Source organism: Condylostylus longicornis, unplaced genomic scaffold, assembly GCF_029603195.1.
Source record: "Condylostylus longicornis isolate FDR11 unplaced genomic scaffold, ASM2960319v2 ptg000004l, whole genome shotgun sequence".
Lineage (NCBI taxonomy): Eukaryota > Metazoa > Arthropoda > Insecta > Diptera > Dolichopodidae > Condylostylus > Condylostylus longicornis.
In genome coordinates this window covers 9,453,842-9,481,241 of record NW_026577973.1, presented here as the reverse complement: position 1 = coordinate 9,481,241, position 27,400 = coordinate 9,453,842, and the positions used below count along the sequence as shown (strand labels likewise).

General features: G+C 27.1%; 1 protein-coding gene across 1 annotated transcript in view; it reads right to left on the bottom strand.

Moving 5' to 3' along the window:
* LOC129610042 (uncharacterized) overlaps window positions 1–27,400 on the bottom strand; it is a 43,238-nt gene that overhangs the window by 12,250 nt on the left and 3,588 nt on the right. The window contains exon 2 of the mRNA XM_055522361.1: window positions 13,323–13,393. Coding sequence (XP_055378336.1) covers window positions 13,323–13,368 — 46 coding nt within the window. The 5' untranslated portion in view covers window positions 13,369–13,393. The remainder of the gene's footprint in view (window positions 1–13,322; window positions 13,394–27,400) is intronic.

Sequence of the window (27,400 nt, the reverse complement as noted above, 5' to 3'; positions counted from 1 at the left end):
GGTACTTATTCTCCTCATTGTTGATATCCTGCACGATTCGTTGTGTTATGCGAATTTTGTATCCTTGCAGATGGTTCTTATATAAGTCCTGCAGCAACTGAATTCGATTTTCGGGTATTTTAATGCCATTGATGATTGAAGGTGATAGTGTTCTCTTTAATGCTTCTAATAGACTCGTATTGTTGATATCTTGAAGACCAATATAATGGCGGTGGTAATTTGGATGAGGATTTTCATAAGCAGAAGGTATTGGTCCTTGTGAAACGATGATCTGATTTTTGAACACGTTAAGCGGAGCTTCGCAATGTGGTATTAAGTCGCTGCTGTCCTCTTCCGCGCTGTGCACTGTTACTGTAGTTTCTGTGTTGTTGAGTTCTTGTTTTAGTCTTGAAAGTGCATCGGCAACCTTGTTAGTGACCCCCGGTTTGTATATTAACTCGTAGTTGTATTCCTCTATTCGTGATTTCCATCTCTTAAGCTTGGCGTTGTTGTTTCTGTTGCCTAGGCTGAACGTTAAAGGTTGGTGGTCTGTTAAAATCTTTACCTTTTTTGCTCCATAGAGGTAACACCTGAACTTGTCTAGAGCCCAGACTATTGCTAATAGTTCTCGCTCGTTGGTTGCGTATGCTTCTTCTGTCTTGTTGAGCGCTCGTGACGCATATGATATCGGACGATCTTTGCCTATGTCGCCTTGCGACAGCACTGCACCAAGTGCTATATTCGAAGCGTCGGTCGTTAGGATAAAAGGTTGTTCAAAATCGGGGAATACTAATAACTCTGTTGATGATAAGGCCTGTTTCAACTCCTTGAATGCTCTGAGTTCTTCTTCGTTGAATGTGATGGCTATTTTCCTTGATTGATTAGCCCTTACTTGGGCATTTTTACCTCGAGTAAGGTTGGTAAGTGGTTTAGCTAATTGTGAGAAATCCCTGATAAACCTTCTGTAATATGATGCTAACCCCAGGAAGCCTTTTAACTCCTTCAAATTTTCTGGAATCTTCATTTTTTGTATTGCTGCGATTTTTTCAGGATCTGTTTTTATGCCTTCACTTGTGATAATGAAGCCTAAAAATTTCGTTTCTGCCCTCATAAATTCAGTTTTATCTAAATTCACTTTCAAATTGGCCTTCTCTAGTGTGTCGAAAATTTTCTCAACGTTTCTCAGATGTTCGTCCTCAGTCTTTCCTCCGAATATTATTATATCATCGATGTAAACGTAGCATATTTTCCCAATATATTCTTTTAATACGTCATCGATCATTCTCTGGAAGATCGAGGGTGCATTTTTGAGCCCAAAGGGTAGGCGCAAAAATTCAAATTTACCGTTCAATGTGGAGAAGGCGGTTTTCATTATATCTTCGTCCTTCATCTTGATCTGGTGGAAGCCGGAAGTTAGGTCTATCGTGGTGTAATATTTAGAGCTTCCTAAACTCGCTATTGTTTGAGTAATATCCGGTATTGGATATGCGTCGGATATGGTAACAGCGTTGAGTCTTTTGAAATCTACGACCATTCTGTACTTTCTTGTTCCTGTGGAGTCCCTTTTCTTTTCGACGACCCAAATTGGTGCGTTGTATGGACTTTTTGAAGGCCTGATGATTCCGTTCTCTAAAAGACTCTGGATTTGGTTGTTCACCTCGTTCCTCATGTTTACTGGGTATGGGTAAATTTTTGAATAGATTGGTTCGCTAGTCGACGTTTTAATTTCTGCTCGAACTTGAGTGTCGATAGTTTCTTGATCGTTGAGAGGACCGAAGAGTTTCTGGTACTTGCTAAGAAGACTGATGACCTTGTTCCTGGATTCTTGGTTTAGATGATCCATCCTTGTTTCGATATTGTTTACTTGGATCGATTTTTTGCCTCTTAGCGGTATCGTGATGTTCGGCGATATTTTCAGCGTGTTTTCTTTGCGATCGATGATTGCCTCCAGTTGTTTTAAAGTATCGTCGCCGATGATCCCATCGAAGGACTTTAGTCCTGGTAGTAGGAAGAAGTCTAATTTTGTGTTGTTACCGTACGGTTTAAAAAGTCTCGCACTGACTTTTTGTGTAATAGTAATATCTCCTCCAGCTGATCGTATTGTAAATGGGCGTACTGTCGGCCTTGGTCTCTTGGCGTGTTCTGGCTTTATGAAGTTTTTGTTTGCCCCCGTGTCTACAAGAAACTTGAGCATTTTATTGTCGGCTGTGTTGTATACTATGTATGGAATGCTCGAGAGGCTGGGAGTATAAAATTTAATTCGTCTTCTTCTTCGCATTCTGATCCCTCTGATTCGTGCTCGTAATTTGCTCTTAATTGTTCTTCGTATTGTTCTGCGTCTTCAGAAGTTTCCAAGTTATAAAATCTCTGCTGCTTGCGATTCAGGTAACTTGTGTCGCTTGGTCTTTTGAAATTTTGACTGGGCCGGTTTGTATAGTCCACCTGTTTGGTTTGTACCGAATGATCCACTTCCATCGGGACAGGCGGTTTCGGTTGGCTTGGTCTGGCTGGTGCCTCTTCGTTCGTTCCCCTGAATGCGTATCTATTACCGTTGTATGGCTGCTGGTAGTAAGTGCTTATTGGCTGTGGTTGGTTAAATGACGGTTTTTTCCTTGAAAGAGCATTGATTGGAGCTACCACTCTATTGGTTGAGCCCTTATTGTGTATTGGTATGCTACGTACGCTGGCATTCTGGATTTCGAGGCAAGAAGAATACGCCTCTGGTAAGGATTGAGGTCGCTGAATGATGAGCATTCTTGATAGATCTCCGTTTAGCCCTCTTATGAACACATCTAGGGCAGTGTTCCGATACGTTTCGCTTAGTGCTTGTAATGTGTCGATAGTATAATTTTCGGTTTTAATTTTATTGATTATTAGCGACAGCTGATGATTGACGTTGGCGTAGAATTCGTCAATTGTGAGGTTCTTCTGAGTTAGATTGGACAGTTGGTGTACCAGTGTCCTGACATCTCGTTTATCAGCATAATGAAGGGATAAACATGCCTTTATTTCATCCCAACTGTTGTCGAAAATATTGTGCGATATTAGAGCACCATTCGCATTGCCTCGAATCTTCTGGCGAATGTTTTGTAGTATTGCTCTATATATGGGTTTGTGCTTTACGATTGCGTAATCTGCCAGTATGCTCTCGACGCTATGAACCCATGATACGTACTGCGTCGGGTTTCCATCGAACACTTGCAGTTCCTTTACTGCGTCTGGCAATTTACAAATGTCTTTTAGGTCCTGCTCTGTCTTTGGCCCTACTGGTCCTGACGAGGAGGGTTGTGGCGTTGATTTGCTCGAATTTTCTAATGATTCTATTTTTATTTGCAATGCTTTGATCATGTTGAGTTGAGCGTTAATAGCCCCAGTCATCTCTCTCATTGCATTTTGTATTTCTTCGATTTTTTCCTCCATATTTAATATTATTGTATTTTATTTATTTTATTTTATTATTTTTTTTATTTTTGTAAATAATGCTTCGCTACTTTTTAGCTTAAAAAATGTTTGTCACTCGTAAAGGTTTAATGAAGAATTCTTATTCTTGTGTTTTGTTGTACTCACGTTATGAGTAGAATGCTTCGCATTGGGTTCTTTGGATACTTCGTAGTGGTCCTTTTTAGCTTAGAGCGTTGATAATTGCGGTAAGCCTACTGCGGTACGATTGGTATCACTTTTATATGGTCTGCAACTAACTCGTTATGTTCCCACGGTGATAACGTTCTTGTAGTTCCAGGTCCCTGCTCGGGCGCCAGTTAAGAAATTATCGTTCAATTTCTTGTAAAAAAATATTTTCGTGGACTAATGTCCGTTTTATTGAGTTAATGTGTTTAATTGTAATAACAAAACTTAACTGGCCTTAATTACTAATTTTGAACATATTTATAGTAAATAATTGATTATTAAGCAAAATATTACATTTATAAAGTTAAAGCTAAATTATAAAGTTAAAAATGCTTATTAGGCATTTATTGTGGGAATTATAAAAATAGAGTTTTCACAGGTAAATTGCTAAACAATATTCTCATGAAAATTATGCTGACCTCAGCGTCTGATGTTATGCGCGTGTATCATAATGTCTTAACTTGTATATGTATAACAACAAATAAATAAAAATAAATAATATAACAGTTGTAGAAATCGCTTATATGCAAACAAATTAATATGTATAATATAAATGAATGTATACTCGTATAATATTCAAAATGCAAAAGTTATATAATAAAATTTAAAAATTAAATTTAAAGTTATATTTTAAATAATCGAATTTAATTTATTTTTAATTTCTATTTTAAAAAAAAATTATTTTTTTACTCATATATAGAAAAGTTTATAAAAAGTTCATTTAAGTTTCCTAAAACATTAAAGAATGTTTTCTCAAATTGTTAAAAAAAAATTATTTTTATTATTTCTTCTTCTTTTACAATTTTATGCGAATAAATTTGAATTTTAAATAATTTGTTTTTAAAAAAAAAAAATATGAATACAAAGTATTTTTTGTTTGATTTTTACCCTTTATACTTTTGAATGTAGGAAAAACAAATTTAATAACTATGCAAATTTATATTTGATTAAAATAAATTATATTATAAAAGCTGAGTTTATATAAAAGACCATTATTTTGTATTTTTCAAAAAAAAAAAATAATTATAAAATTTCAATAAAATTAATGGCAAAATGAAAAATATATAAAAATATTTAATGTAAATTCGAAATTCATTATTTATACTGAAAAAAATAATGAAAAGCACTACACTCAACTTATACGAAATATAATATGTACTTGTATATGCACATACAATATAACATAATTTATGTGTATACATTAATATTTATACATGTACAGTAATACATACCAATTTTTATAAATTTTATGGTCATATCCATACAGATGTTTTTTTAGAACATTTATACACAAAGACTGTAATAGTAACGTAAGTCAATAATTTCCAATTTATTTTTTTCATTTATAAGATTGACAGAAACTTATAAATTCTGTTGGTGAATTGTGGTTAATGTAATTTTTTTATATATATTGTTTTTTTGGTTTTATAAAGTAACAATCAAAAATAACAAACGCAATATAAAAAATACTTACATAGATATATACTAAAATTATACTCAAATTTGACTCTAAAAATTTAAAACAAAATATTAAAATTAACTATGAGTGCATTAAAGCTTCGTCCTCTTCCAGACAGAGATGACAGATCTTGCTTTTGCCCATCCTTTTCAGATAGACCACCGAGGGCAACGTCCAGTGAATACAACCATTAATAGCCTCAAATTTGGACAACAAATCCCCGCCTTTTCGGTAACAAGAGCAATATAAATTTTTTGGAGTGAGAAAGGCCCGGACAATTGTTTCAATGGTCGACTCTGGACCGCTCTCCTTAATCGTACAAACATATATGTATATACAGAAAGATATAAAACAATATGTATCATTGCTTTGGCTTAGAGAATAAAAAATGGGTAAAATTTTTGTATGTCAATTCTCAATGGTTTCCGAGATACAAAAATTTTAAGAAAATTTCAGAATATTTTAACAAGCCGAAGTTGTTTTGCTTATAATTTCCTTTGCAATAGACTTTTGAATGGACTAATAGAAAGTTTAAAAATATGATACCAGATTGATGAAATTGTTCATGTACATGAACCAATATATACCATGCATGTGATCCGGTTGTTGATTAGAATGGCATTTTTTAACGTGAAAATAATTAAATAAACAATAAAATAATACAAAAAAAATTCAAAAAACGACCTTTGTATCAAATTTATTAAGAAGTAAAAAAATAAATTTTGAATTAGCGTCCAATAAAAAGAAAGTTAAAAAATTTTATTGAAAAGTTGTGTCAAAAGTTTTGTTTGAAGATTTTTACAAAAAAGGGTTGTGAGAAATTAGGTGAGAAGGGGTTGAGGATTCAACTAAAACTTTTGGCTTCAACTTTTTTCACTTTTTAATCAAATTTCTTAAATTTGTTTTTATATTCCAAATTTATTTTATTTTATGTTTTTTAGTATTTGTGTATTAAATATATTTTTACCCTGAATGTCTTTCCAAAGATCTTCATATTTTTCTCTCTTTTAGTGAAAATTGCCTATCTATTTTCTTACCGAAAACATATTTTGCTATCTATAGTTTTTTCGAATTTAATATCGACCTAAACCAATTTATTTACGTAAAAGCAAATGTATGTACATATTTATATATGTAATATTAAATGAAATTTTTTATTTAATAATTTGTTTTAAACCTACAAATTGAAACATATTTCTGGGAACAACATTCGATGATATCATATGAAATTCCAAGTTTACAGTTTTGAACGCAGACGAGGTGGGAATTGTTCGGAAGCTCAATAAACCGAGTCTTCTAATTTCAATAACATAGTTATAACAGATTAGCGTGAACCGAAAATTAATTGTTCGACGGCTCATCAAATCGAGCTTTGCAACATTCGACAACATTCGACAACTTTTCCTCTAATTTCATGTACATACATATGTAGCAGGGATAGACTTTAAGATGTCGGTTTTTTATAGGGGGGAGTTGTTTGGAAGGTCTTCGAACCGAGTCGCTCGTAAAAAAAAAACTAAAATATTGCATTGCCGTTGGATATTAAACTCGATACAAAATTTGAAATCAATCGGACTTGCAGAAATAGCTTACAAATCGGGTAGAAAATCCGAAATTTCCGGTGCGAATTAATACAAGGGTTGTAATAAAATTATTTTCAAATAAAAAGACATGAGAAAATTAAAAATTTTTTTGAAAGTCTTTTTCTTTTCTCTCTTTTTAAACCATGAGTTTTTCTTTTTAATAAATGCTAAATAAAATGTTTATATACACATCGTACGTTATTGGTCTTTAGTGATAAAAGATTGACTCAATTGACTGTTTTTTGGGAATTCAGCTTTGTTTACAACGCATTTTAAAACTAATCAATTTTATAATTATTGTCAAAACAATAATAATTTAGAAAATTAAGTTTTACAATTGAATTCGTTTACCAGAGCCAAAGCGAAGAATTTGTGATATCAAATTTTTTAATATATGTAAATGCAATTAAACTTAGACATTTTGTAAAAAATTATACATACATATATTTTCATTAATTTGACTTCAAAATTTGAAATTAAAAAATGGAAAATATTTAGTATTTATGAGAGTATTTTAAAAATTCTTTTCTTCAAACATTAATTAAAATGCCTACTTCATAGTCAAATAACTAGAGAAAAGTATTGTGAGAAAATTATTTGATAATTTCAAGTTATCCACAATGCAAAAAATAAACCACACTTACATATTCTGTACAAGTAAATATTCTAATATACAAAATGAACTTTTAACAAAACTTGTAATAAAAACTAGATTTGCATGACCAAATTTCTCAAACCAAAAACCAAAATTAGACAACCTGCAAAAAATATTAACATCAAGTATATAAAACAATTCTATTTCTTATATACATATAAAATGACTTCAATTAATGACTTCAGCTTGTATATATGTAAATGAAAAAACATGCACGCGTTCTAAATTTACCAATTTACCATTTTAATTAATTCCAATTGAAATTTTTTTCATTGACGCTCTTTTCTTCAGTTATAGAGAACGTAAATAAAAAGTAAAAACAAAATGGTTATAATAATTATTTTATTCCACAGTTTTATATAAAAATCAATTCTGCATTATTTTTACATACACACTGACAACAACATTCTGGTTTCGATTAAACTTGGCAAGAGTAATTTAATAAGTCAGCATGTTTCTCTTGAATGATTTTATATAGCTGAATATTATCAACATTATATTATGCAGAAATATAGGTGTATGTACGTCTAAAGAATATTAAATAACTTTTTATTATAATTTGAAATGAATTCGAGATATAAACTTCCATTTGTAGATTATTCATGAACACAGACATAACGAAGGAACACAATTTGTATCCTAAATGTATACTTGCAAATTATCCGTTCTTTCAGTAAAATTAATAAAAATAAGGGTACAATTAATGTAAAAATTTTAATGTTTAAAATTTCTTAAGTTAATTTAATTTTTTTATAAATTGCAGAATTTTACAAAAATGTTAAAAGTTTTAATAAAAATTTTAATTAATTCAAATAAATTCGTATTTTTTTTTTTATTTAATAATCTATTCATTAATTTTATAAATTGACTTTATTCATTAACTTACAGTAGTGAATTTAAATTTATGAGTTTATTACTATGACATATTAAAAAACGAATAATATAGAATTTTTAATATTATAGTACTTAAATACTTAGGAAAAAAATATTTTTTGATTTAATTTAGATTATGTATTAAATTTGATTACCAGGATTTAAACAATCAAGGTTAATGGCCCTCAAAGAACAAATGAGAATTTGGCGTCAACCGAACAAAATTCTCAAAATTATTGTATTTATTTCTCTGAGATACTCTTTACATATACGGCAAAATCTAATATTAAATGTACGATAAACTTTTGTAACTGTTTACATATCGGACTTAAATGATCTGATGTAGCTCAAACTTTACGTTAAAAGTTAACGGCTTCGAAATCACAACCGAAATAAAAATCAACTGATCGCTGTTTAAAACTTTCACAAAAATTTAATTTTTGCCATTTTATTTTTAAAAAATCTAACAGTAAATCAGATGAGAATAGAGCAATTTGTACTTATTATATTATGATGAATTTTATGTAAAATAAATGACAGACTAATTAAACTTCATGTTTAAAGTGTCAACGAAATATTTTTGAAAAATATAAATGAGTCACTCTTTCACAGTGTAAAATCGAAGTTTAAAAACATTTTGTTGATAATCGAGAGCTCTTACAAAAACGAAGCTCAATTTCAAATAAATTTTTTATTGTGTCGGCAAAATAGATTGCGTGCCAACAGCGACACATGAAATCTAAAAAAGTTTTAATTTAATATAAGTAACAAATAAAACGACCAAAACTATACATACATATACAATGTACATATAGTTGGAAAAAATTAAACAACAATATTTTGTTATACTCGTAGAAGAGTGGGAAATTTTCAAATTCATTAATGCGTTTCCTTTTATTCTTCCTATTTTTATATGCTCGAAATTTTTAATTGCTACACGCAATTGGGTCGTTGAAGTCAGTTATTATATTTATTAATATAAAATATTTTGAATATTCTAATTGAAATCATTCTGTGAGTTGAAAATTTTGTTTATTCAAAATCATCAATAATTTGCCTGTTGTGTTCGATTTGGAAGAGTATGAAATGAACTAATAAATGATTTACAGAAATTGAAGCATTCGCATGACTCAAAGAAATTCAGCCAATTTTATTTAGAAAAATAATTAATTTGAAAAGTTGGAGTTAATCTTTACATAAGTAAATAGTATTAATTTCGTATACTCATACTCGAAATGTTAGTATAAATAAAAAATAAATATGCATTTAAAAGATTTTAATTATTCTACACTTAATATTAGTTTTCTCGAAAAATATATACATACATACATATGACTACTAAAATTCTCGAAAAATAAGCTAAAGTTGAAAAAATAATATTAATGCATGCTCAAATATATGTATGTACGTACATACATGTTTATGTAACAGAAAATAATAATTTATATTATAAAAATATTTATTAATGTATAAATAAATAAAAAGCACAACAACAACTAACTATTAATGAAATAAAACGAGAAAAATAATCGATATTAAAAAAAAAAAACAAGAAAAAAAATAATATTAATGTAAGCTGTTTACGTTATTATGGCAAATAAACAAACATTAATATTGTGACATACATACATATTACATCCATATGTGCATAATATATTCAGAAATACTCGTATAATACGACTGTTGTGAATATACCGTTCTCAAAAATGCTATACATATGTATGTAAAATATATATTACATGTAATTTGTCACTATATCCATTAAATTTATTATATCGTAAATGTGTAATACAATTGTACAAAGTATATTGTATTATACATACCTACCTCTATGTATTTTAATGGAATTAATAATTATCCTATTTTTATTACGATTTTTATTTTTTTAAAACGCATAAGGAAATGTTATATTGTGTTATATAAAAAATTATAGACTTTTTAAGGATAAAAGCATTTTTATAAAAATTAGTTTTTACGAAACAATTCCATTTACTTATTTATGTACAAATACAAACACAATAAATACTTATACGTATGTCACATTTAAGGGTATAAAATACTCAAAACTACTACGGAATAGTTGATAGTACTTTAGTATCTATGGATTTTCTAAATTGGACGCTCTTTTGTATAGAATTGATATTATTAAGAAATTAAAACTTATCTACAAAATTCAAATTGGTGTTAAGAATTTAATTTTTATGTATTTCTATTCAAACTACAATCTTAACTAGAATAAGTGAGGGTAAGTATACTCTTTTGTATAGACTTATGTAATTATAAGTTTTATACAATTGAAATGAGTGTTGAGTACATAAGTTAAAATGGAACACAAGCAGTTTATATGCAACTGTTCGACGCTCTTGTAAATATAAAAATGAAATGATGAAACAATTTCCCAAATGTTCGAATCCAAAGTGTTCGAATTCATAATTATTTTTTCGACAACGAAATTTGTGAGTTATTTTCTTTCAAAATCAGAATAAAACAGTTTATATATCTTAATATATCTTAATAAAATATTTATTGTTTTGTTTATATATATATATGTATATATAGGTATATGTATGTATATATATACAAAAAAATTATCTTCATCTACAAAGGGACAAAATATATGTAATCAAGTACATATTTTGATTATTACAGTAACAATTATGTACGCACTTATAGGTATGCTTACGCACAATGTAATTTCCAAAAAAAACAAAAAATATAGAAATTTTAAAAAATATTTATGTGTGTATCTTGTAAATATACACACGCTTATACAGACTTATACAAAAAAAATAATTTTAACGCCACAATGTTGAACTTATAAGGATTTTTGAAAATTACTTAATTAAATTTCAATTATATGTAAGTATTCCCAAGCAAATTATAATATATAAATACCAAAGTATTTGATTTCAAATGACCAAGGGGATGCGATTACATTTTGGGCGTTTAAATATTTTAGAATTTGTGTGACAACTATGCATCTGACAAGCTCTTAAGGCAAAATCAAAATGACAAAAAAACTTGTATGTGCTCGCAATAGAAATGTAACTGCATGAAATTTTTCCTATGCAATTCTATTCAAATATCGAAGAAAGGTTATTATGTATAATAGTAGATTAAAGATTAAAAATTATATGTTTTCTAAATATGCAAAAAAAGTTTTAAGGAACATATTTAAAAAACTGTTAAATTTACATACATACATACATACATACATACATACATACATTAAGTCTGTCTGTCTGGTATAAAACTTGAAAAAACTTTAAAAAGAGAAAACATGTGATTTCTGGCAAAAAGAAAAGCAATTCTGATTTCGAAAAAAATGTACCAGACGAAAGAATTGAAAATACTTTTAGAATCCTTATACATATGTAAATAGGTGGTAAATGTCAAATTTTAAAATATATATACGAGTACATATATGAAACATAAACAAAACACCGAAAATTTGGATTTTGGATTATAAATCTGTGAAACTTAAAAAAAAAAATTAGTGAAACCATTTTGTTTATTTTATTTTTAATTAAAAAGTTTTGAAAAAAAAAAAAATTATTATTGACGAAAAAATTTTTTTGAAAAATAAAACCTTCTATGTCAGAAACCAAGAACCAAGAAAAACATATGTTTCGACAGGTTTCAAAAGTTTTCACAACACTAAATTTTACTTTACAAAACTTGAAAAAAACTTTAAACATTGAGAAAATGAAATCCTCATCATTTTCTCTGATTTTTGTTTAAAAAGTATAACCAGACGCTGCATACAAAAACTTTATAAAGTTTTTTAAAAGTAAATTTCTAAAAACTTCTTATACCAGGCAGATCAATATTATATACATATAAATATGTATATAATGCCATATATATTTATCAGGCCATCAAGCTCAGAGAGCAAATCAAAAATAAATTCCAAATTTATATGGACTTTAAATAGAAGTGGTGTCGGAATTTATTTGTGTAAAGGAAATTGATCAATATTTTTAGCTCTACTGATTCTACATATTTTTTTAAACTCAAAATCTAAATTTCCAAAAAATCGGTTGGTTAATTCCATCTGAAAAATGCATTTAAAAAAAAAATTGCAATTTTTAGCGCAGACAACCTTTCTTGTCTTCCAAATGGAAGGGTACTGAAACACAGAATAAAATTTTTGAATAATAGAATTTAAAAGAAATTGGAAAAAAAAGCAAAAAAATATTAATTATAATCTAGATGGCCTTTAAAACTACTTATACTAAATAAAATGAGATTCATAAAGAATACTCAAAAATTTCATAAAAAATAAAAAAAATATTTCAATCGGCATACTTCGAAAACATAAAACATTAAGAATTGTTTTTGTATTTTTTTCCGATTCAAAATTTCGGAAAATATTTTCAACTTGGAGGCCTGATAGATATATATGGCATTATATTTAATCAAAAGCCTCTCTGTTTGGAACGCAATTTAAACAGAAAATGTTAAAAAATGTGAAAGCCTATTTGGAAAGCGAGATGTGCCGTGTCGTGATTAAAGTGAAACGTAAACTATGCTGTTATTTATATTTTTTTTTTGTTTTTTTTGAAAGTTTTTCAGAATAGAATTTCACGCCGGATGGGAAACAAATAAAACAAAATTAGCAAAACTGCATAATTGCTTTTTTTTGTTTTTTTTTTTCTTTTAAACCGCCTAGCTGTGTGGTCTGGACTACATATTGATAGTCATTTGATACTTTTCTATACTATATGTTAGTAAGCAACACTGTCAAAGTTAAAAAATTTCAATTAAACTTTATCTCAATTCAGCTACACCTCCAAAGTTTTTTTTTCAAAAAACTAATAATCAGCAATTGTATTTTATATTATTTTATGTAGGTATGTAAGTCGAAATATAATTTATTTTACACTAAAATCAAAAGTATCATAAACTTAATTAGAATTTGAAAATTTTTTCACCACAACGTCAATTTCTTTCCTCCCCTTAATAATAATAAGAACATTACTAAAAGTAGTAGTAGAACATTACTGAAATTCTTAATATAACAGTAATACGTAATGTTCATACATATATTATATTTATATGGTATATTATGCAGGTACATATATATTTGGGTATATATATATAATTTATTTAATTACGGTATAGTAAATACAAAAATAATAATTACCTTTTTCAAAATCTAAATCTAAATGACGTGGTGATATATTTGACATTATATAAGAACCCACTTTCGGATTTCTGAAAATAAAAAATTTTTTTATTGAAATTTTCATATATTTTTTTATAAATTATAATGCAAAAATTTAATTGTCAATATAGAGAAATTAATTATTTTAATAAAAATATCTTATTCATAAAAATTCGAACATTCGGAAAGCATATCGTTTACGAACATTTAAAGAAGTAAAATTAAATTGAGTTTACCGAAAACAGAAATATGTACTTAGTATTCAATTACCAAAGACCGTAAATTTTCCCATTTTTTCCAGCGACTTAATAAAAGTAAGTAAATAATTTTATTTTAAAAGACTTTCTACATTAATATTTGCGTTCCATTTGCATATTCAAACGCCTCATGAGTTTATAAGTGTAGTTTGTAAATGGAACGGCCTATTTCGTTATATGAGTAAAACATAACCTTAATTTTCTTGTCATAGCCATTTGTTTACCTAGCCTTTTTTTTATTTAATATTCAAATAACAATTTTATAAAAGAGACATTTCACATATTATTGCAATTAAATGCCAAAATAACTTTGAAAACACACGATCCATTTGTTGTAAATTAGAAATACTATATCTACCTAATGGAAAAAAATAACGTAACTGTTTTGGATACTCGTGAGTAGTTTGAACACGTAAATGGAACGCAAATATTGTTTATTACAAGAAAAATTCGAGTTATAGTATACTTAAATTTATTTTTAGCACTTTTCCAAAAAAATTTTTGAAAAAATTGCTTATTAGTTTCACTCTGTCCGTCCGTCCATCCGTCCGTCCGTCCGTCCGTCCGTCTGTCCGTCCGTCCGTTGCAATGAAACCATAAGCATTTTTGAAATTTTGCAAACGCATAAAGGCAGTGGCTTGCTTCCCCTTGCGCGGTATACTATAGCTCAACTTAAGAAAAACAAAATGGCCATTCAAATTTACCGTTATTTAAAGTCCTTTTTTTCCAAGTTTTTGATGTCGTTTTTCTTCTAGACCCCAGACTGTAGAAGCTTGAAATTTTAGCAGCTTTTAGATATTAATAAATAGTTCATTTTGTTAGAAGAAAATTTTTTTCCATCTCCACCCCCTCTCAAGTTATCACCTCTTGAAATTCGTAAAATTTGAATTTTTGACACCTTATATTTCCGAAACCGCAAGCTTTTCCAAATTTTTATAAACGCAAAAAGCTAACGGTAAATTCCGTGAAATTAAAAAATATAATTATTTTTCTTAACTCACACAATTAACCCTTAAAATCGAGCATTATGTTAACCCCTTTTTATATTAATTTTTGCTTTATTTCAAAGACTGCATATATGCATCATCCTAAATATATGCAATCCTAGAAATAGTTTTGTATATGAATGAAAATAATTTTAATAGTGTGATAGCTATACATAGACTGTATTTAAAAGCAAAATTTTCACTTGTTGAAGGGAAAAGTGCTACAGTACAAACCATTGGTTTGACCCAACTTTATTAAACATTCAATTTGTGCATCTTATGAAATTTCAAATTTGCTTTTTTATTACAACGCAAACATAACTCAAAATTTGGGCATTTTTGAAAATCGAAATTTAAGTTTTGGAGTTAATATTTTTTTAGTTACAATTTTCAAGTTAAGGAAATAGTGTTTTTAAGTGCTTATTCCTGTATAAATAACTCAGAAGTCGGATTATTCGAGCTAAGCCACAAATGAAGTCACATTTTTCTGCAAATGAGAGAACTGACTAAGTGAATTTTTTCTGACATACACACGTTTATTTTTACACTTTTTCTAATACATAGAAAATAATGATAACTGTTATTTACTAAAGTTATTCATCCTAATGTATTACTCATACAATAAATTAAAATTAAATCCGCAATATATACCATATAAAATTAATTGATCAAAAATTTTTTAAGTGGTTATTTTAGTTACGTTCAAGCACTTAATAAGGAATATCTCCAAAACCTATCAAACCTATGTTAGTTGAAATTTTGAAAAAAAAAAAATTGGACAGAAATATTCCATATATGACAGTTCCATGAAATAAGTTTAATATGTAATTATGTACAAGTATACAATCATATATAGATATATTATAGTTATTAAATGACAAATTGGGATTTGCTTGATTGAACTCGTATAATTGGAATTAAGTGCGCGAAAAAGGTAACGTAAAAGTTTCAACATAGCTTAAATTATACTTGTACGATGTACATATGTGCTTATAAAGTATATGAAGTTCAAATGGGGTTCACCATTTATATAACAAAAAAATTTGTGCTACAAAAATATTTTTACATGAATAAAGTAAGTAAATTTATAATTTGATCTTGTATAAAAATTATTATTCACTAGCAAAAACAAATTTATTCTCAAATATTTCCCAATAAAAGAAGTCAGATGCAACACAAAAAAATGTTTGTTCACAAATTTAAAAAATATTTCCTGCATTCTTGCATATCAAGTTAACTGAACCAATTCTGACGAAAATTGTTATCTGAATTAAATTTTGAAATATGTACCAGAAATTGGATCTATTCGCTGAATTTACATTTTTAATCATTAAGAATAAAAAATTAAACAGATTTTCTTGGAATTTCATATTACTAAGAATTTTCATATTTTAATATTTAATTTCTCGTTCTTCAGGAAATTAACTGGCATACTCTGCGGGAAAATCGTATATTTTTGTTATTGACTCTCAACTACATTTACTACATTTTTCAAGTTCTGCTAAAATGCTTCACAAGCTGTCTTGCATATAAAAAATTTAACTGTAAAAAATTATATAGATAATTGATTTTATTACTTTTTCAATATACATACACATTTTTGTAGTATTGGAAAGTTCAAAATCATTCCAAATAAATAAATCCCAAATGCAATTTCAACCCTTTACATTTCAAATCTTTGACAAAAAAAAAATATCCTTATTTTTACAGAGTTTGCCCTACGGTATAAGTATGGATTTTATTCAGTTATTTTGAAGTAAATAAAAAGTAAATATATTGCTTCCAGTAATATAAAAAAAAATTGGTAAAAATTATTAATTAAAAATATTCTTAAAACTTTTACATTTGATGTTTAATATCTGCCGTATGAATTTAAACATATCTGTGACTGAAATTTTAAATTATTTTTAGACCATTTTCAAAAAGTGTGTGTTTTAATTTTAAGTTGTCCGTCGTTATGTCCAACTTTCTGTGTGTCCTTCTGTTCGATACATATGTGTGGAAAAATTTTTGTTGATTTTCGGGGACTCTGTATATTGGTAAACTCTGTCAAATTTCTATACAAAAATAAAATTATAACTCATCCCAAATCCAAAAAAATCCTCCAATTCCTTAACTAAAATAATTTAATTTAATCATTATGAAACAATTTCTGACAACATTTTTTTCTTCAATATTCATCGAACTAATATTAAAAATATATTAATCGAACATCTTTTTTAGGTTTTTGACCACAAATTGAATAAATAAAAGTTCTAGAGTTAAAAAATGTGCCATTTTATAAATCACAGGTTTGATCATCTACCGTTTTTGATATTGTTACTTTGAAAACAAATATTGCACTTGCATCCTTAAAAGGTATGATACAAACAAAAAATTTTATATACAAAAAAATAATTAAAAATGCAAATTTTCAAAATGAATTTTCCCATTAATTTCATTTCACTCGGCGAAAAACTTACGATAGAATAAAATAAAGTTGGGTTAAACCAATGGTTCGTATTGTAGCACTTTTCCCTTCATAGCAAGTGAAAATTCTGCTTTTAAATACAGTCTATCTATATCCACCACTATTTCTAGGATTGCATATATTTAGGATGAACGATTTATGCAGTCTTTGAAATAAAGCAAAAATTAATATAAAGTGGGGTTAACATAATGCTCGTTTTTAAGGTTTAATTGCGTGAGTTAAGATAGGTAAAAATTTTGTTTTACGAAAATAAGTTTTTAGTAAAGATCTATGTACATATAAAATTTCAGCTTTCTATCTTCAAGGGTGTAGAAGTTTTGTAAACAGACACACGACAGACAGACGGACGGACAACGGACAGAGTGAAACTAATAAGCACTTTTTTTCAAAAAATTTTTGGAAAAGTGCTAAAAAGGGAGAATTTGAATATTTAGTATATTGTAAATTTTCATCATTTTCATCAAAGAAACGTAGTTAATACTTTCGTTAGGAAATCTATTATACAGCTTAAATTATTCGAAATAATAAAAGAAAATACATGTAAGTATTTAGTTCGAATTTTTTTTTAATTTTCTTAATCCTTAATTGCATGCAGGAAGAATTTTAATATTAAATTTCAATGAAATCGGTTGATTGTTTCTCTTTATATACGCAAAAATGTATATCTGCCCGTAGTAAACGTCCAGTTGCTGACATCTGATTTCTTTTAAAAATTAGGAGGTTTCGCGGACGCTCGAGCGAAGCTTATATATGAAATTTCAAGTAAAGCGGTTGAATACTTCCTTCAAAATGTTCAAAAATGTAAAACAGGTCCGCTAAAAAGTCCAGTACTCGAGGCCTGATATACCCCAAAAGTTGATCAATCCGTGCCATAGTCGAAATAAACTTACATATAAAATTTCATCAAAATCGGTTCAACCAAACTTGAGATATACGCGTACACACACAGACAGATAGACCGACAGAGCAACAGGTTTACACAATGCGGTCGGTAATAGAAATAGACTAAAATAAAACTAAAATTAGTTTATTTACAATTCCCTACCATGGAAGTGTAAGTACATTCCCACCGAAAACTCGATATTCAAAATTTGTTGCCATCAAATAACCTACCTATTGTATACACAATACGGTCGGTAACGAGCATAAATGATTTTAAATGTCGGTGATAATTGACACACATACCATCTCTTGCTTTAGACATAGTACCATATTTTATGCATTGGTATACATACATAGTAGCTTCCATATAAACCCATACAATTTACAAGAGCTTTATTGAAATTTCAGTTTTGTTATCTATATTTTTGTAACCCATTTTTGGAACCCTAAAAATATATTTTAGAATATATTTCAAATTTTCAAAACTATGCAGTTAGTTTTGAATTATTATTGGAACGGACGAATCAAAAACATATACTTGTTTCTATATCTCAGATCATTACTTGTTAGCGTTACAAATTCTAAAGCAAATTTTTTATACCTTTCGAAAATACGTTCGTACAGGTATAACCGGTTTTGGCACTAACTTATGTATGCAATTCATCCATGCATAACATTCATGTGAATTTTTAAAATCTTATTACTTTAAAATAAGTTATTCTTTTTCTATTTTATATCTGAGTTAAACACATTTAACAACCCGCACATTATGGTTGAAATATATATACATATGTTCAAGTGAGCAATGTACGTATGTACCCGTATAACATGTTAGCTCACTTATAATTAAAGTATAACTCACATTATAATACTACAAAGTGTGCATAATGGGAAAATATACACACTTTATATTAACTTGTAAACCATTAACAAAAAGTCGTTTAAAATATTTAGAAAATATACGCCCTTCTGATTCATTGACTTAAAACAAATCATCCAATTTCAGTTTATTCAGTTTGAAATTAGCAAAATATTTTATGTCTCATAAATCTTTCAGGTTTACTTAACGTACATATTATATTATATCTTTTAGTTTGAGGCAAATTGAAATATCGTAATTTATTTTTTGAAAGATTTCATTGTGCCTTAAAAATTGCTACTTTCAGAATTAAAAATTTATTGTAGCGTAAGCAATGAAAGAAATACAGTTAAATTAAAAATTTTAGGTCAACGAGCAACTTTTTTCTTGATTTTCATGAAATATGAATAAAATTATTTTTAATCTATAAATTTAGGAAATATAAATTTAGGATTTCGTAAGCCTTAAATATTTTTGTTAATACACATGTAAATTTATTTGCAAATAGCAGAAAATAAAATTTGGCGCAGATCTATTAAGCCTAAAATTGTCATAGGAGGAAATTTAAAATACATATTGCTACTTGACATTATTAAAATTTTCTATTTGGGAAACTAATACAAAACCAAAAGTCTGATTATTAAAGAAAGAAAGGTGGGTACGAAAGAAATACTAGTATTTAATTGATATTAGTAATAAAAAGAATTTAAATATAGAGAATTGTAGTTAAAAAAGTGCATCACCAAAAGATATTTTCAATAAGTACTTACCCCAGGAAGCTTAAGGAGTTCTAAACGTTAGACACACTATTCAGCAAATTTCTGAGCTCATGCGGACCCAACTTTTAATTTTGTATACATTTGAACATCGCCTGCTTAGAGATCTGACTGTTTTCAAATAAGGTTGAAATTTAAATCGTGGAGTAAGTTTAACATTACTGAATAAGATCTTGTAATACTAAATGTATATACATACATTTACATTCTTTTAAGCAAACATGTAGAATAAAAACTTTTATAACAATTACGAAATTTGCCATACAAAAACGTACAGCTACTTGTTTATTCCTACTTTAATTTTAATTCAAAAATTTTCTCTGCAGAACAGCCTAACTTTAAAAAAAACGTAAATTTTGTTTTAACTGAACATAAATTTCTTTTATGGTTTTATTTTTCGCCTGAATTATATTAAAGTACAGTTATATTCAAAAAGTTTGGAATATGTATACATTCATATATACTATGTATGATGGTATGAAGATTTTGCTTCAATTATTTCACTTCTGAAACGAAAATTTCCAAATCAAATAAAAATTTTGTTTTATGACTTGTATCAAACAAGTAATGAAAGATATTGGGATTCATTGCTGGTGGGTTCTACCTTATGCAAATACGGACACGGTACAGCAACATGACATTATATTACAAAATATAAACTTGATACGGTATTTCAATATGTAAGCATTCCGTATATTAATTTTATTCAATATAAACTTACATACATACATAATACAATTGAGGACTAGGTCTGATGAAAATAAGATGCTATGAAAAAACCCCCTTTCACATTCATTTCATTCAATTTTGTGAAGATTTTTTTATTTCTTTTTATAAAAAAACTAGTCGTGTGTGCTTGCATTGCAAGCCTTGCAAGTATGATGCCTGTAGTTTTGAAATTGTGTTCCATTCTGTGGCTGAGATATTTTAAGTTTACTTTATTTCTTCAAAAACACACCCATATAATACATATAGATATGTTTTTTCCTGATAAATAATAAGATAAAACTTAAAACTTAAAATAAAAAAGTTCTGAGAAATAATTACCCAAAAATACATAATTAAACAAATAATTAGTTCCTTTGAAATCTAATACCTTTTGAGTAATTTATTTTAAAACTTCACTTTGAGTTATGTCGCATAAAATCGTAAAATACCTTTTACAATAAACACTTTAAACCATAAATTATTGTTAATTATAAACTACAATTCATGCACGTATGTATTTGGAGTTTATAATACATGCGAATAAAACGCGTGACTGTAGAATGAGTTAACACCAATACTAACGTATATAGGGTAATACGTATTGCATACGATTTCTATGCGAAAAGTCTCAGGTTCGAACCCTGAAAAATGCGATTTGTCAGATGAACTTTTTTTATTGATAATTTTATTTTTTTTAAATGAAATTAAAAAACCTTCACCCTTACCAAATCAATATCAGCGAGTTTCCGTTCTAAATATTTTTTTTGAAAATACTCTACTTGTAAAAAGTTTAATGCAATATAATAACATTTTCTTATAAAATTTTACCCTAAAAATATATTGTCAAGGAGTTTAATGTAAACTTATGTTTTGCTTTCTAATACATATTGCAACAGATCGCGAAAAGAATGCATAACTAAATGCATATGTACACACTTATTATAAAACAATGTAGATTTTATTAAAACATTACAATTTTCTTAAGAAAGTTTTCACTTTTTGTTATAACTCACACTTACAAAAATGAATTTATATACAATATTAATACTTCCAAAAGTAAGTAAAAAATTACCCCTACAGGATGTAAAACCATTTTGTAAAAAACGGTTACAAAACATCTTGGGAGGGGATGAAGGGGGTGAAGGGGGAGGGTGGGTGGAATTCTTGCTTTTTCTGGGACCCTAGAGGCAAAACTCTATCTAATGCCTTTTGTCCCATGTCTCTAGCCCTTCTAGAAGTACCCGTACTTTTTGGTACCTGAGAAGTAGCTATATATATATAATGTAAAATATGATGGTTTTTGATGAGTTATACGAAATATGAATAAAATATAGAATTATTAAGGGAAATTCAAGGTACTGCGTAGCCTAGTGGTTAGTGTGGTAGTCTCATAGCCAGAAAGTTATTGGATCAATGCTTGCCTGGATGTTGTCGTATTTTTATTTTTTTGGATTATTTTAAAAAAATTTTTTTTATTTTGTTTAAATATGTATGTATTAAGTACATAAATATGTATGTATGTATGTATATTTTTTTTTAAAGCTTCCTGAGTAATTTTTTTTAAACTTTCTATATGAATTTAATAATATTCAAAACTGTAGAATATATGGAAATAAATTTTAAACGCATAATTATTAAATCATGGGAGTAAACATACAAAAATTAATTTTTCAAATAAAGAAAAGGTTTAGTCAAAAACAAAATAATAATTTATGTATGTAAAAATATATGTATGTATGAATATATGAATATATGTGTGTATGTATATATGAATGGATTAGAATTGAAGATTTTAAAATTTTTCGTTACAACATATGAACGTATGTACATATGAATGTATTAGAATCGAAAATTAAAAAAGAAACAAAAACAAAATAATAATTTAAGTATGTAAAAATATATGTATGTATGTATATATGAATACATGTGTGTATGTATATATGAATGGATTAGAATTGAAGATTTTAAAATTTTTCGTTCCAACAAATGAACATATGTACATATGAATGGATGAGAATCGAAAATTTTGAAATTTTGCTGTTGGAAAAATTAGAAATAAAATTATTAACACAAACACACGTTATTATGAATGTATACCTAGTTTTTTTAAAACTGCGGGTGAACATATAGAAATAAATTTCTCAAATAAAGAAAAGGCTTAGGTTAAAATAAAATAATAATTGTATTCAAATATATACATATGTATATGTACATATATGAATGTAATTTTTCAAATAAAGAAAAGGTTTAAGCAAAAACAAAATAATGATTTTATTCAAATATATGTATGTATATATAAATGTATTAAAATTTAGCATTTTACAGTTTTCCGTTTGGAACAATAAAAATAAAATTCTAACTACATACGTACATACATATATTCTGTATGTACATATATTTTCTTAAAGCTTGCTGACGAAACGTAATGTTAAAAACAATAACAAATGAAATATTAATATTCAGATGTCACAAAACATCTGATGTCTGATAAAAGCTGACATTTATTTACGTTAAGATTAATTCGTTTATCAGAAACAAAAATATGTGAGATCATTATATTTTCAAATATTATTTATTTCTCGGTTTGTGTTTCTAATAATAAAAATAACGTAAAACGTATCATTTATTTCTTGGTTTGTGTTTCTAATTACAAAAGTATAAAAGAAAAACGTGCTTTTGTTATACAAAAATTTTTTCTGAAAATCTTAAAATAGAGCTATTTCGGGGCTAAAAAGTTCCAATATCAGATTTTTCTGGGACCCTAGAGGCAAAACTCTATCTAATGCCCTTTGTCCCATGTCTCTAGCCCTTCTAGAAGTACCCGTACTTTTTACCACCTGAGAAGTACCTATATATATATAATGTAAAATAGGATGGTTTTTGAAGAGTTATACGAAATATGAATAAAATATAGAATTGTAAAGGAAAATTTAAGTGCCAGAAGGTTATTGGATCAATGCTTGCCTGGATGTTGTCGTGTTTTTATTTTTTTTGGATTATTTTAAAATTTTTTTTTTATTTTGTTTAAATTTTGTGTTTTATTTTTTTTTAATATATAACAGATAAATATTATTATAAAAGTTTAAAGAAAATTTCCAAAAAAATATTCTTGTAATAGTTTGGAAAAATTCGCAAAAATTTTAAGTACATAAATATGTATGTATGTATATTTTTTTTTAAAGCTTCCTGAGTAATTTTTTTTAAGCTTTCTATATGAATTTAATAATATTCAAAACTGTAGAATATATAGAAATAAATTTTAAACGCATAATTATTAAATCATGGGAGTAAACATACAAAAATTAATTTTTCAAATAAAGAAAAGGTTTAGTCAAAAACAAAATAATAATTTTATTCATATATATGTATGTATGCATATATGAATGGATTAGAATTGAAGATTTCAAAATTTTTCGTTTCAACATATGAACGTATGTACATATGAATGTATTAAAATCGAAAATTTTGAAATTTTGCTGTTGGAAAAATTATAAATAAAATTATAAATGCAAACATACATATATAATTATGAATGTATACCTAGTTTTTTTAAAACTGCGGCTGAATATATAGAAATAAATTTCTCAAATAAAGAAAAGGTTTAGGTTAAAATAAAATAATAATTGTATTCAAATATATATATGTACATATGAATGTAATTTTTCAAATAAAGAAAAGGTTTAAGCAAAAACAAAATAATGATTTTATTCAAATATATGTATGTACATATAAATGTATTAAAATTTAGCATTTTACAGTTTTCCGTTTGGAACAATAAAAATAAAATTCTAACTACATACGTACATACATATATTCTGTATGTACATATATTTTTTTAAAGCTTGCTGACGAAACGTAATGTTAAAAACAATAACAAATGAAATATTAATATTCAGATGTCACAAAACATCTGATGTCTGATAAAAGCTGACATTTATTTACGTTAAGATTAATTCGTTTATCCGAAACAAAAATATGTGAGATCATTATATTTTCAAATATTATTTATTTCTCGGTTTGTGTTTCTAATAATAAAAATAACGTAAAACGTATCATTTATTTCTTGGTTTGTGTTTCTAATTATAAAAAGTATAAAAGAAAAACGTGCTTTTGTTATACAAAAATTTTTTCAGAAAATCTTAAAATAGAGCTATTTCGGGGCTAAAAAGTTCCAATGTCAGATTTTTCTGGGACCCTAGAGGCAAAACTCTATCTAATGCCTTTTGTCCCATGTCTCTAGCCCTTCTAGAAGTACCCGTACTTTTTACCACCTGAGAAGTAGCTATATATATATAATAATAATGTGTTAAGTGCATATATAACACGTCAAGTGTTACAAAACCTTGTTTCTAACGTAGTAATATTTGTAATGTGATTTAACTTTAAGGGAAACGTGACCCTTTAAAGGGAAATATTTGACTCTTCTATAAAATTTCATGAAATTCAAAAGCTTCTAATAAATAAAGTAGTCTTAATAGTTTTAATAATTTGCAATGATTATAATTAAAAACCTAACATTTTATATAAAATATGCGCTTATAGATAATATTTATGATCAATTTAAGGCTCTGATAATATTTATAGATAATAAGTATTTATGATCAATTTAAGGCTCTAACTTTCTCTACAGGAGTCATCTTAATCGCATTAAGTAGGATTCTAAAAAAAATTTTGAATTTACTAACCCGTTTATGCATAACTAGTCGCGTGTGTTTGCATTGCTAGTATTGCAAGTATTATTGTTTGTAATTTTGAAATTATGTCCCATTCTGCAGGATTTTCAAAATCATTTATTCGCAAAAGTTTAACCTTATAAAATTATTTTTTTTACACCAGTAAAATATACATATAGATATGTTTTTTTTAATAAATAATAGAACTTTAAATAAAAATAATTACAAAAAAATTCACAATTAAATAAATGATTAGCCTCATATTTAAGATCTAATATTTTTTGAGTAATTTTTTTTTAGAAATAACTCTAATTAGAAGTGTTAATTTCTTTTTACAAAAATTCGGTATGAAACTCGCTTCAAGTTATTGCTTTTTCTGAAACCCTACTCTCAAAACTCTGTCTAAACTTTGGTCCCAAGTCTCTAGCCCTTCTAGATGCACCACTACTTTTTTACTCCTCAGAAATATATATATATATATATATATTATAATGTAAAAAAGAATGAATTTTGAAGAGTTATACAAAATACGAACAAAATAAAGAATTAGAAAGGTAAATTCAAGATACTGCATGGCCTAGTGGGTAGCGTGAATACTGTTATAAAAGTTTAAGAAAAATTTTCAAAAAATATTGTTATAATAGTTTGAAAAAATTCGCAAAAATTTTAAGTACATATGTGCATACATAACTTTGTATGTACATTTTTCTTAAAGCTTCCTATATGAATTGAATAATATTTAAAACTGTAGTTAAACATATAGAAATAAATTTTACAAAAATAAAGAAAAGAATTAGGCATGAACAAAATAATAATTTTATTCAAATATATGTACATATATATGAACATATTAGAATTGAACATTTTAAAATTTTTCGTTTGAATAATAAGAAGTAAATTTTTAAGTACATACATACATTATTATGAATGTATACTTATTTTTAAGGCTCTTAGCGAAACACAATATTTAAAACTGTTTGTGAACATATAGAAATAAATTTTTTGAAATAAAAAAAAGGTTTAGGCAAAAACAAAATAATAATTTTATTCAAATATATGTATGTACGTCTATGTATTTGAATTCGCATTTTGAAGTTTTTTGGTCAAACAATAACAAATGAAATTTAAAGTAAATAAATAGTGTCTGTATATTTTTTTAAAGCTTGCTGACGAAACATAATATTCAAAAGAATAACAAGAAAGACGTGTTTTTGTTATGCAAAAATTTTTACAGAAAATCTTAAAATAAGGCAATTTGGGGGCTAAAAAGATTCAATGCCAGATTTTGCTAGGACTCTACTCGCAAAACCCTGTTTAATGCTATTTGTTCCATGTATTTAGTCCTTCTAGAAGTACGGATGCTTTTTCACACCTCATAAGTGGAGCTATATATATATACTTAATATTTTTTTATTTTTCTTAAGAGGCCGATTTCGCAGTATGAACGTCAAATTAGAAAGTTTTTCGATACACTTATGTTTTACTCGTTATAAAAATAGGCTTACACACTTATTACTTTATTTTTTGTTAATACTACTTTCACCCCTATCAAATATAATGCTTTTGCTCTAATTTTATAATATGTGCTAGCCAACAATGCATATTGCGCGAAAGTACGTCCTATACTTCGTTTTTTTTTCATTGATATCAGTGAATAAGTACCCAAAGACCAACTCTTTACCAATCTTAATTTTTTTTTAATTATGTATCTTATATTCACAAGTTTTAGATATATTTGGAGAAACGAAGACGAAGTGTCATCGCACAGTTCTAGTATATAACCTATATAAAACTAATATAGCTTACTCTTTTAAATCTTTTCTTCTTCCTATTTATAAACGATAGTAATTTAGAATACAGTAACTGACAGTCAAATCTATGACTATATACAGAATATATACGGTTGCTATACTAAAAGCTTGTACTTAATAGTCGTCCGACATTCTATATAAGGATGAAATTTTGTCATCTTAGAGTTCTTCCAATTAAAAATAATTAGGTACAAAAATTAAATTAAATTTATAAACTCATTTATACAAGTATATACATATAAGAGAACGAACTACATTCTTTTTGGTGCAATTTCCATATTCTTCAGGTTTGGTATACGGTATGTTGTATATTATGATAAACGGTAACTTTTTTATTTCTCCAACTTAATATCTAAAAGAGGAAAACTTTCATTCGTGTTTATTTTGCAAAAGTATAAATAAACGAAATATGAAAAATATCATGATATTGAGTAGCTTGAAAAACAAAACAAGTTATAAAAACAAGTTATGTTTTACTGTACGAGTATATAAGTAGAACATAATTATATAAATTCACCTTATGTAGCATGAATTTTTTGAATTTTTTTGGACTATGGCATGGAATCAAATAAAATCCATCGAACTCAAACTTGAAAAAAAAGTACAAGAAATATTCTGTTAATAGGAAATAACTT